Source organism: Neoarius graeffei, chromosome 21 (assembly GCF_027579695.1).
Source record: "Neoarius graeffei isolate fNeoGra1 chromosome 21, fNeoGra1.pri, whole genome shotgun sequence".
In the NCBI taxonomy this organism is placed as follows: domain Eukaryota; kingdom Metazoa; phylum Chordata; class Actinopteri; order Siluriformes; family Ariidae; genus Neoarius; species Neoarius graeffei.
Window position 1 is genome coordinate 10573953 of NC_083589.1, and position 13062 is coordinate 10587014.

Genomic DNA, 13062 nt, shown 5'->3' on the forward strand with positions numbered 1-13062 from the left:
CCCAACAGTGTCATCAGCAAACTTGACAATGGGTATTAGGGTTGGAAGTGAAGAGGTCATGACAAGTTCATCAGAACTGAGGTCAGGGCTCCTGGGCAGTAGTTGTTGAGGCAGGTGGTCTGGGGTTACTCTGGGACAGGAACGATCATGGACACTTTAAAGCATGTAGGGATTATTTGCTGCATAGTTGCCCTCTGCAGCTTAATCTATCATGTTACATGCCTTAAGAGATACACAAGGTAAACTAACTGTCCTATAAAATGTTTTTAGCGTATAATCTGATTATTCCTGATTAAGCCTCTGTGTCACTGCACTCATGAGAAGAAGAGAAAAACCAGCTTAGCTGTCCATCACAGTAAGGTTGAGCATTTAGCCAGCCAACTTGTCTATGCATTTTGAAGCAGGGGATTTACGAAAGCTGCTGTATGTGCGTAACGTTCGTTGCATTTCAGCATATTTTGATGATAACAGACTCTGGTAAATCATTGCAGATGGTTGTATAGGTATATGTTGGAGCACAAACCGTAAAATTCCACAAGCTGGTGTGTACAGATATGTCCTTATCAATAGCGTTCCAAAGCTGCTATTTTAATATACAAGGCAACGGTTTTTGGTTTTGTTTCAGAACATTATATTGCACAAAGTTTATACAAAGTGCATTTTGCCAACAGAACAAATAAAAGTGGTTATTTTAGTACAAACTGTCTTTACTGGAACACAAGTTTGAAGAATGGTGAAGATGTACAGGTAAATATCAGAAGGCTTTTAAGCAGCATTATTAAGCCTGATTTAATGCTTCATTCTGAACAGCTTCAGTGTGTTGGAAAAGGTGATTTGTATCCAGCAATTTGGTTGGAAAAGTCTCTCCAAAACTGAAGCGTGTGCCTTCCTATCCCCTCAGTCAGTGACTGATTGGTAGAGATGAATGAGGGATGAAAATGTCTTCACAAACTCTCTCCTTCTCAAAACTGTTTGACACCAAAAGTTGGCTCGTATTGAGTTTACACTCACCGGCCACTTTATTAGGAACACCCATACATCCATTTGCTGTTTGATGCAGTTCTCTAATCAGCTGGTCCTTTGACAGCAGCACGATGCATCAAATCATGCAGATACAAATCAAGAGCTTTAGTTAATGTTCACAATGTTCAAACAATGGGAAAAATTGTGATCTCAAAATGTGACTTTCTTTCACTGTGGCATGGGTGTTGGTTTGAGCCAGATTGACTGGTTTGAGTATTTCAGAAACTGCTGATCTCCTGGGGTTTTCACACACAACAGTCCCTACACAGAATGGTGCGAAAAACAAAAAATGTCGAGTGAGTTGGCGACAGTTCTGTAGGTGGAAACAAACGCCTTGTTGATAAGAGAGGACAGAGGAAACTAGCCAGATTGGGTCTAGATTTTTTTTTTTTTTGCCAGGAAGGATATAGTAACTCTCATAATCACTCTTTATAACCGTGGTGAGCAGAAAAGCATCTCAGCATGCAACAGCAGAAGAACGCATTGGGTTCCACTCCTGCAGCCAAGAACAGGGATCTTAGAAGCAACAAGAAGTCCCTATTAAAGTGGCCGGTGAGTGTATATGTTTAATGGCACTTGATGGCTTTTTAAATCAATTAACTTGTAACTAGTGGACAGAGGTGGACAAAGTACCCAACTTCATTGACCTAAGTCAAAGTACAGATCCCACTGGTCAAATGTTACTCTGATACAAGTGAAAGTTGGACAGTCAATTTTTTACTTAAGTTAAAGTACTGAAGTACTTGCTTTTAAAAATGCTTAAGTATTAAAAGTACATTTTCTGTCAACGCATTGTTGTATTATTGCCACAACACTTACAAAACCTAATGTCGTTACTAAAGACAGAAATGTGAATTCAGAAAATGAACGCATGTCATGCCATCATGGTGGTTTACCGTTAAGCTAGCTAGTCGGTGAAACTCCACCTGACATGTTGGCAAACACTTTTCAAACTCTAAATCATATTGAGTAGCTAACGCTACTAGAAAAGAAAGATTTCTGTTTATTTGGCAAGATTATGCTAAAACATATTTCTAAAAGGACTTCAGATAAGTCAACGTTATTCATGTTAGCGTAACTCCGTTTTTACATGCTAACTAACAGTGTCCAAGTTACCTAGCTATGTGTTAATGTTAGCCGTGGACAAGGCTGCGGTAACTTGGTGGGCAAATCCATAGAAAGTCATTTGACTAACCAGACTGCATAGCTGTTGCAACGTTATCGCTAGCTCTAAAAGCACAGACAACTTCATTACAAGCTTTCTCTTGGAATAAAACATTTACAGACCTCAATATGCTTCCGCAGGTCGGACGGTGAGTTTTTGTAGGCTGTGATGTGGTTTGTTTTCAGCAAACAAAGAAAACATTTAAAACAAAACGAATCTTTTATCCTTTCAGCAAACTGAAACATGGATTCATGGGCTGGGAGTGCAGGCATTCCACAGAAGAACCGCCTCCTTCCATTCTGCCGTCAGCTAATCGTGTTCACATAATGCTGCTGAGAAATCATTGAACTTGATTTTATACAGCCTATGTACATGACCAGACCCTAGTGATTACTGATAGGCTGACTCCGTGTCCCCTGCAAAAAAAAAAACACTCACGTTTTAGAAAAGACAAAAACATCCACTTTCAAAGCTGCTTCATAGTAACGAGGACCTTGATAGAAATGTAATGGAGTAAAAAGTATGATATTTTTGTCTTTCAAATGTAGTGAAGTTAAAGTCATAAGTTTCCAAAAGTACAGATACTCATGGCCCTTTTCCACTACCCTTTTTCAGCTCACTTCAGCCCGACACGGCTCGCGTTTCGACTACCTCAGAACAGCACGACTCAGCTCGCTTCAGCCCTGCTCAGCCCCCAAAACTCGCACGGTTTTGGAGTGGGGCTGAAGCGAGCCAAACCGAGCCGAGTGGGGCTAGGGGCGTGAGGAAACACTCCCCTGTGCACTGATTGGTGAGGAGGCGTGTCCTCACATGCCCACACACGCCCCGCGAGCACGCTGGGATCTGTAAACACCGTAAACCTGGAAGAAGAAGAATTAAGAATTACAAGAATTTCTGAAGCCTTATGCACCTCGCCTCATCTATACGCTCTTGCCAGTATCTGTTGGCGTTGTCGGTGACAACAAGCCACAGCACCAAGACCAGCAACACTAACGACTCCATGTTTATTGTTTACTATCCAGGTCGTGAGACTACCGCTTAAAAGGTCACTGATGTCACTGTTTGCGCCGCCTAACGACATCACGTGACGTCCACCCACTTTCTCTAACTCCACCCAATGTGTCCACCCACTTCCAGCCAGCATGGTTCAGTGCGGTTATAGTCGAAATGCAACTCCAACAGCCCCACTCAGCTCGACTCAGCCCAACTCAGCACCGCACAGCTCAGCCCAACTCAGCCGCGTTGGTAGTGGAAAAGCGGCATTAATGTACTTAAGTACAGTACTCAAGTAAATGTACTTTGCTACTGTCCACCTCTGCTCGTGAAACACATGCACTGACCAGAAGCGGAGACTAAACTGATGGATGAATCTAAAATACATTGTTTTCATCAAAAACAAAATAACAGTTTGATTAATTGAAGCCACTTTTCTCATATATTTAATATGAAATGAGAGTTCAGGAGTTTAGAACTTAGCTTACTTGCATTTTTTTATCCCCCGCTGGCCGAAAGGCCCGAAGGGGGATTATGTCATGGTGATGTATGTAAGTCCGTCCCAGGAAAGGGTACTTACCTTCTGAAATCAACTCCTCTCACAATGTTTGGAGGAATTTCATGAAACTTGGCAGAAGGCTTTGTTATAGGACAGTAATACTCGTATTGCAATTTTGTTTGCAATATCTTATAGCAGGGCATATTGTGCTCTCGGAGCACTCTTGTTAAATTAAATTACACAATGAGTCAGAGATGAGAAAGACGCATTACATTTTGAGTGCATAATTTTTTTTTTTTTTTTCTCTTCAAAAAAGTGCTTAGTCATTGTAACGATCACCTTTTTTGGCCACGGGAATACTGCAGCTTCGTCATCTCAGTTGACATGCCATCATTTTTATTTAAATTGGATAACAATAAAATGTGCCTTCATGTCAGACACCGTCATGCACTTCAACTTGTCTGAGGAAAAAGGGAAGAAAGTCTGATCAATCGTTTTTATGCCTCCACCAGTAGGTTGTTGTTATTAGTGGTGGTGGTAGTAGTCCACAAATGGTGTTTGAAGCAGTTTAACCCTTCCTGAACATTATCAGACTTCAGCTTAACAGATTAGTTTCCCCATCATCCAACAATGAATGCCTTATACTTCGTTTACATGTAACCGGGTATTTATGAAAACGGGTATCTTCTCCCCATCTGGACAACACCATGTGATCACTAATGTCATACTAGAGTCAGCCTTAGTGAAGTATTTAACTTTCCTTGGGAGTGGGAAGTCGGAGCTTGAAATGACCTAATTTTCGACCTCCATGAGCTGCAAAGTGAGAGGGGGAAAAAAAAAACATGGATGCCTCCATATTTGTCTTTTGTTAACAACAAGCTAGACAGCTCACTGTGATGTATATTTTCCTCCTCCAGCTCTTGCCTTGGCATTAGCACTGTATTAGATCAGATTTCTTCACGCCTCCAAGACCCAAGCAGTAGGAGACAGCAGTAAGAGCTTCTCGCTTCATAGATTTAAAATAACTCTCCGTTGTCTGACACACAACATCTTGTGTCGTTCAAACCCAAGCTAATGAAATCTGTGGGACAGGCTGCTGTTTTCAGTGTAATTCAGAGATAAAATACAGGGGTGGAAACGGCAATAAACTCGCTGTATCCAGGAAGCCGTCCTGTGAAAACAAGTGCTTCCAGAACTTTACTTGATACAGGACTCCATTATTATTATTTTTTTGATAATCTAGTTTTAAGTTCAATTACTGAGTGTAAATGTTCAGTTAGTTCAAAGGAACTTTGATATTTCACGTCACACAGCTCGTTTCTGATGGTCAAGGAGAAGGAATATGTTAAACACTAGGTTCGATATTGGACGTAGTGACTATTGTGCACTTTTACGTTATAAGTACAGTTCCACACTCCTTTCCCCGTAGAGCAAGTCCAACCCTTCATCCCTCCCGAGCCATCGTCATGGTATTTCCAGCACTTCTGAAGGTTTTCTAACTGTGGTTCCTGTCCATATTGTTTCCTGTGACCCCAGCCAGAAGAGCTGACCCTGCTGCTTATCAAGCTGCGACGGCAGCAGGCTGAGCTCAACAGCATCCGAGAACAGACTCTCGCTCAGCTAATGCAGTTAAACGTTGACGCCGCCAACCCGAAGGTCAGCCTTGGAGGATTATATGCGCGAGTCTGTGAAGGAATGCTCGTTTTTTTTTCTTTTTTTTTGCCCCCCGCTTTACAGCATGCTGCTGCGTGTTACTTTTTATTTCTTGGTTGGTCCATCTTACCCCATACTAACGGTGGTAAAAGTCAACATGTACATCTGCATCAAGCTGTATTGTCATGTTAATAGACTGTTATTCCTGTTTGAGCAGTGTGTCCTGGGACAGTTTATGGACCTGGGGCCAGTTCACAGGTGCCACTGACAGCCAGGAGCTCCAGCCTGAATGACATAATTCAATTTTAATATTTTTGATCGTATTTTAGACTCGTGTACACGCAGTTTACAGTGGCGTGTGTATGTGTGAGACTGTAATTGTGTTCTTCCTGGGGACTGGCTCCAAGGACAGTTACACACAGACACTTGTGTATCTTTCTTTTATAACCAGTGTTTTTTGTGTGTATGCTTCCCTTAAGTCTGCTTGTATGTATTTTCTATGACCCTCTAGTGCATGAAGTTACTAAGCCCCTGCACTGCACTTGTCCCAGCCGACAACCGCTTGAATTATTATTTTTTTTTTTTTGAGTTGTGAATGGCTTATTAGTCAATTTTTTTGTGTGTGTGAATCTATTGCCTGCTTGAGGGAGTCCTCTGTTTCTCACTACTCTTCTCCTTAGCCCTCTTCTTTCTCTTTTTCACTGCCTTCACTAGAATAAGGTGCTTTCTCATCACCTGCAGAGGAATCTCTTGTATCTGGACAGCCAGGTGAGGGCTCTCTCTCTCTCTCTCTCTCTAGGAGTACTGTGTATATAATAGTATTATTATTATTATTACTCCTTTCTATCACTCGGCTTTCTTGTCTGATAAACATTAACTTGTTTTAACGTATTTCAGCGTACAGTAATAAACCACAAAAGGCACAAAGGGAGATTGTTATGGCCGTAATTAATTAAGGAGCATATCTAATCTTTTGTACATAAGTCTTTCATTCATTCATGTTCAGTAACCACTGGAGAGGGTTTTTGTTCACGGATAATTAATGTATAATGAAGTGTTGTTTTTTTTTTTTTTTCGATGAAGCCAGGCGTTGACCATTCAGTCTATACAAAGCTGAGATGAATCTTAATATTTAAAAATGTCATTTCCAGCTAATGATTTTTAATCAAATATTCATTGGAAAAGGGTTTATTGGCAACGGAAGCGTAAATTAACATTTGTAGAAAAAAACTGAGGTTTTTTTTATTTATTTATTTATTTATTTATTTTTCAATTATTCACCTTTTTCAACTAAACTGTTTCCAGATATTTCTGATGCATTTTACTTTACTGTTAATCGTTGTAATCCCCATCAGTGAATTTAAGTTGAGAATTGAAATGGCCTGATCCCAAAACAGAAACAAGGGCACTGAAACTCTTACAGGTTCTTGAATAGCACGCACACGCATCTCGTTCATGAGAACACAGGTTGCAGTAATATTTCTCATTTCAGTTGTGCTGACTTAAGCTCCGAGGATATGTTAATGTTCAGCTATTCAGAGTCAGCTTGCACAGATTGTCTAATTTTCCTGGGGTATGTGATTCTTTTTCTCCCCAGTAGTGTCTAGACGAAGGGTTTTAAGCCCCTGAAACGTACATGAGAGAGAAAATGTGGACTGCAGATGCTGAATTTTTTTTCCCCCCTTTTGCTGCCAAATGCAATTCGATGTAACGTCAGATCAGGAGACAATTTAAATAGAAGCAAATAAACAACCACTAATACACAATATAAAAGAGAAGATTTGAAATAAACCTCTAATTAGTTGCCGTTATATTGCTGCACGAATAGTCCTGGTTGTAATTATCACATTAATCACTGCAAATTTGTCTTAATTTAGCAATACAGCTTCTACCTAACTTGTAAAATAACACCGGATCTGGCACGTCCTATTTTTCACATGAAGCAATAATCTCACTCTCACTGCAGTTCTGTGGTTTTTTTGGCTCTCAAAGTGTGTTGTGTTTTTTTTTTTTTTTTTCTTTTTCCTTCTCCCCCTACAACCTATCCAAATAACTTGTTGTGGTGGGTGGATAGTATTTTCTGAACCAGAGGTTATAAATTTTATAGTCTCTTGGAACATCAGTGTTGTATAAATATGCAGCTGCACACATGTCTAATGCTCTCGTCATCCCTGATAATACAGAACACAAAAGAACCTTCAACACAAAACATACCGGGGGGGGGTGTTGAGTTCTCAGGTTATGGATTTAAAATACGTAAGCAGTTAAAGAGACCCTTAAACACCATGATAAATAAAACATTACAGACATATGGTAGAGAAGAACTGAAAGAAGACACATGAGCATATTTAGAAACAGGATCAGATCCTGAGAAAGCACAAACAAGTGAAGGAGCAGAAGTTTGAGGTCATGGCAGGAGGGGTTAACTCGACCTCAGCCGTCAGGAGGCGGGACTCCTGCTTAATCCTGGAGCAGTGATTGGGACTATTCTAAAGAATATGGTCGCAGTAATTACAGTACTTTTATACCACAGTTTGAACCTGAGGGGATTGATTAATTTTCTATAGCAGCACAGATGACAGGTTTATATTAACACACTAAATTGAATACATTATCGTTCCTGTAACAGCTCGTTCACGAGGCAGACGCTCCACATAATTCATAATAAATCAAATGAAAATGTATTATAAAGCAAACAGATAATCAGTGATTTGGTGAAGGCGGTGTTTGTGTAACGTTTATGAAAGGAGTCTCCGGGATCAGTGCTCTGTAACAGGAGCAGGCCGTAAGTTTTCAGAGACATGGGTTAGTTATAGCAGCGAGAAACTCCTTCTTGTTCCCTCACCAGATTCTCTTCTTTTCTCTTTCTTGAAATGAATGAGGCAAAATGTGCAGCTTTTCATCTTACAGAGAAACTGCAAACCTTTCTGTCCTGAAGACTCGAGTAACATTAACTGTAACTCTGAGAAAAGTGTAAATGTGTAATTTATTATTAATAAATGAAATGTTGCAATTGTTGATAAATCTAAGAGGAATCTCTGACACATGAAACCAAACAAGGTTGCAGCTGGTTAGATCTTGGTCTGCTTCCTGCATCTGTTGATTATGATGCATGTTCTTTAGATTCATGAAAGCTTGGAGCTGTATGTGCATTTTTCAGCAGGTACAGGTTTACTAGCCGAGGTTATGCTAATATGGGTCCAGAAGCAGAGGCCATGGGTGCTGGGACAGGAGCTGGTGGACAGTGAAGCAGGATTTCTGTAGTCATGAACTGAAGCACTGGAGAAGCTTTAGGCAGGGAGTAATACACACCAGCATGGGGCAAGGAGCCCTCGGACTGTTATCCCTTCCTCACTCACTCACTGTATCCTAAATGGAAGACATTCCCAGTAGACCATGAGATCATAATGGCCATTTTGATTGGCTCGGACAGTGACATGCCAGCCGTATACTCAAAGCACACCAAGCATTTCTACCAAACCCCATTTTAAACACCCAGGGGTTCCATCATGTTCGCTGGTAGACCAAGTCGTCCCACTCAAAATTCTGCTGCTTCTCAGATCAGAAGCTCTGTAGCTTGGAGACACTCAGTCTGCGCACATTATTAAGACTTTTCCATGAATCACTAAAGGCCAAAACAGTTATATCGTCCCTAAAGGTAAACCCATTAATATAATGGGTTCCACATAAAATTCCATATTAAAAAACAAACGAACTTGGAAACACAAATTTAGTTTCGGAATACCATGATAAATCCATGAGTTCACAATCATGACATGCCAGGAATGACTGACTAATTGAGTAATCGCCCAATGAGCATGTGAGAAGGAGATACAGGGAAGGACACATGGATGGAGTATTTGCTCACTGACATGTCACTTTTTAAAGAGAATTTTTTTTTTTAGTATCACGTTGTGGAACCTTATTGCCCGTCACTGGGTATACATGCAACCAAGTTTCGCATGTGTACATCTATATTTTTTATTACCTATAAAATGTTATTTTTCAAAAATGTCTTCTGGGATCAATAAAATCATGATCCAAGTCCTGACTACTTCTGGGTATTTTATTTATTTATTTATTTATTTATTAAATTCAGCTCACATTTAAGCCAGTTACTTTTATCCATGGTTTTTAATTGTATTGTTTATCAAGTAATGAACATTAAGGTTTATTTGTGGTCCTTAATACTGAGTGATTTATTGGAGTTTGTTTTGTGGGGAAGTGGAGTATTTATACCATCCGCTTAATGCACTTCAATTAAAAAAATGTTTTGTGTAGAAAGTGATTGTGAAACTCTTATTCTGGAATGTGATCCAGCCATGACATGAATGACAGTTTGATATTAATGCACTCATTCTAATGCGTTATTAGTAACAGCTCATACACAGGGATGTGTGCAGCAGACGCTCTACATCAGTGTTTCTCAACCACTAGGCCAATGGGCCGCGACTCCCCCCCCCCCCCCCCCCCCCCCCAAGTTTGAAGCCAAATACTAAATATTTCAGGATGTCATAGTGTCCCAAATCCGGTAGCTGGTTTCCCGAACGCTTTTCAAGTGGAATAAATACATTTGTGGTAAATTAAGAAGAACAAGCCTTTATTTTTGTGACATTCCTCTTGCACCCACACACACACACAGAGAGAGAGAGAGAGAGAGAGAGAGAGAGATGGATCGTGCATGCAGTGGGCTGAATAAATAAATGTTTGTGGGTAAATATATGGATCTGTGATGCCTGCTGGAAGAGAAGAGCAGGGAGGATTGAGAATTGAGCATCTGTGGTTTTTGATACTAAAACTTGTAGTGTCCTAGCAACCATCGCAAAGACACGTACAAAAAGCTCAGAAATTCCTCCTTACCCGGGCAAAAACGATACAGGATTGATCTTGTAGTGTCCTGATCCCCAGATCTTTAACTCAGCCACATGTATAAAAAGTTGTACACCTCCATGTTCTTCCAGGTTTTCATCTGTGTGTCCGTGTAGAATGATGTCTGCAGCACCAGGTAGTTTGAGTATTCAGGGAACTCAACGGATTAATAATTTTCCAACTCAGTGGATGAATGAATGACTTCATTTAAACATAAGTTGATCAGCAGAGCTGGTGGGGTCGTGCATGGACAGATGCAAATAATTACAAATACAGAAGACTAAAAATAAACACAATATTAAAAAAAAAAACTTAAAATCTGTTGATTTAATCATCTTCACATTAAAGTGCTGATGACACGTTTTTGACATCTTTGGCGATGTTTTATAGCATAAAAAGTAATTCCCGATGATCCATATATTAATTCACGAAGGCGCCTATTTTACAAGTTATGATAAAAAAAAAACGTGGCTATTTGGGCAAATTTGACAGGGCTGCAGCACCCAGGAGACGAAAGAGGAGGAGGAGCTATATGACATCAGCGAAAGAACCTTCCTCCTAACTTACCAGTTTGTTGTTGATGCGACAGGTGTTCAGTTTGTCATTATTAGTATTATTATTATACATTATTTTATATATATATATATATATATATATATATATATATATATATATATATAAGTTATTATGCCTTCGCGTTGTGTTGCCGGCTTTTGCTCCAAAACCTACAAGGATGGGGTAAGTTTATTCAAGTTTCCCAGAGATCCCGAGCTGCATGCGAAGTGGGTGAAGCAAGTCAGGCGCACTCGTGACAAGTGGGAGCCCTCACCAACATCCGTCCTGTGCTCTGAACACTTCGATTTGGATTGTTTTGACACCCTTCCCAGCTTAAAAGAATCTCTTGGGTGTTCAGTTCAGCACAAACGTGTGTTACTACCATCAGCAGTGCCTACATAGTGTTGCCAGATTGGGAGGTTTCCCGCCCAGTTGAGCGGTTTCAAGTGCATTTTGGTGGGTTTTGAACATATTTTGGGCTGGAAAACGTCAGCAGTATCTGGCAACAGATACTGCTGAAGTTTTCCAGCCCAAAATATGTTCAAAACCCACCAAAATGCACTTGAAACCGCCCAACTGGGCGGGATTCCTCCCAATCTGGCAACACTGCCAGTATTCCGGAGGGGGTCTACTAGTAGCTATGCCGGATCCAAAGACAGTCCTCCTGTCAGAACATGTGTTGTGAAATGACATAAGATAAAGGTACGTAGAGCTATAGATTCTACATGATAATCATAAATGTAATCATAAAGTCGGCGTGATATCAGTCATGTATTTGCTTGTGAAAGCTTGCGGCTTTCATGTAACTGCCGCCTAGCAACGAGAGGCAAAGGGTAAAGAGGGTAGGCTATCATAGATTCTATTCGGAAGAGATCAACACAATTCTAGACTCCCAGAAGAGGAAGAGCTAGCACTAGAGAGTTCACTGGCGTTTTCATGCGCCATTTCCATTGAGTAGAACCAGAGTAGACAGCGAGTGAACCGCAGCGTGTTCTCCCGCTGACGTCACAGCATGGCCGCGAGCCATGGACCCAGTTTTCTTGCGCTGTGCAATTAAAAGTTGGATATTTGCGTAACAACAGCTTCTTTTCACGTAATTATAACAGAAATCTAACATGTTTGCCATGTTGTATAGTTTATTTAAGAAATTGCATAGAGTCATGTTCATGTCATCAGCCCTTTAAGTTAATAGCATGCATAACTAATGTCTTTGTATTTAGTTACGGCTGCAATAGGAACAAAATTTATCCTGCTAATGTCAAATTTAGTGAGTACATTTTTCTTTCATAGGAAAAATCCTTCTTTGTTCGCGTGTAAGGATCTCATCCCACTGAGTGGTTTCTATATCCACTTCTTGGTTTTAATAACGTGCTTGTTTGCTGAACAAAAACATGGCAATAAGTTCTTGTGTTAATGGACCAGACTTCACTTTTGGATCATTAATCCCTTTTGACTGAGAGTGCCCTGTATGCATGGTTCGGCTTCTGGCTCATCCGTACAGTTTTAAATACAAAACCTACAATTAAAAACGGTTTGCTTTTATTGCATTGATTTAATTCCTGGGCTCCCATCTGTAACAGGGAGTGATGTTGCATCCCATTAATACATTTTACAATAGATGAGCCAAAATAATTGGGGATCTTTTTTTAATGGGCCCCGACTATTTACAAGTATGAATAGATGGGCCTTGAAGTAGAAAAGGTTGAAAACCCCTGCTCTACATCACTAAAGATTAATGAGTTTAAAAAATGTATATATTTTTTCTTTGTTAAATAACTTATCAATGTGGTGATGTTTTTTGTCAGTAGACATTTATGTAACATTTATGGAAGGAGTCTCAAGTGTCGGTGTTTTGTAACAGTCATGGTACTCTGCAAAGTTTCCCAACATTGGAAAGTCTTCAGGACAGGAGTTTATGCTTTCCAATTCCTCAGTAAAATGAAGCTGCCCCTCCCCCCCCCCCCTTTTTTGGGGGGTTGCGTGAGATATGAAGGTCAGGGAACGACTTCCTCGTGGAGTATAACACAAGTGAGAAAAGTAACTCATCCCTCGTGTGTTCCACATCATTAAATATAACTATAAAGTGTTAACGTGTGCTACATGTCTTTCGTTAACAAGTGAAACATATTGATAGCTGTGGTATAAGTGGAGTAACACTCCAGATTGTGCAGTTATATGTAAATAATCCACTTCTGGGTGGGAACAGTAACTCTGCGTTGCATCAGGCTGCATCACACCACTTCAGTGTGGATTATTTTTGTGTAAGTGCATTTTCTGCCGTGTGTTGTTGCTTACTTTTCAGTGA

General features: G+C 40.3%; 1 protein-coding gene across 6 annotated transcripts in view; it reads left to right on the forward strand.

The window, feature by feature from the left end:
* plekha5 (pleckstrin homology domain containing, family A member 5) overlaps nt 1-13062 on the forward strand; it is a 249641-nt gene that overhangs the window by 204907 nt on the left and 31672 nt on the right. Inside the window, exons 13-14 of one of the 6 annotated variants that reach the window (XM_060903850.1) lie at nt 5217-5336; nt 6048-6101. The exons of the other annotated variants lie outside the window; for them this stretch is intronic. Coding sequence (XP_060759833.1) covers nt 5217-5336; nt 6048-6101 — 174 coding nt within the window. The remainder of the gene's footprint in view (nt 1-5216; nt 5337-6047; nt 6102-13062) is intronic. 6 annotated transcript variants of the gene reach the window in all.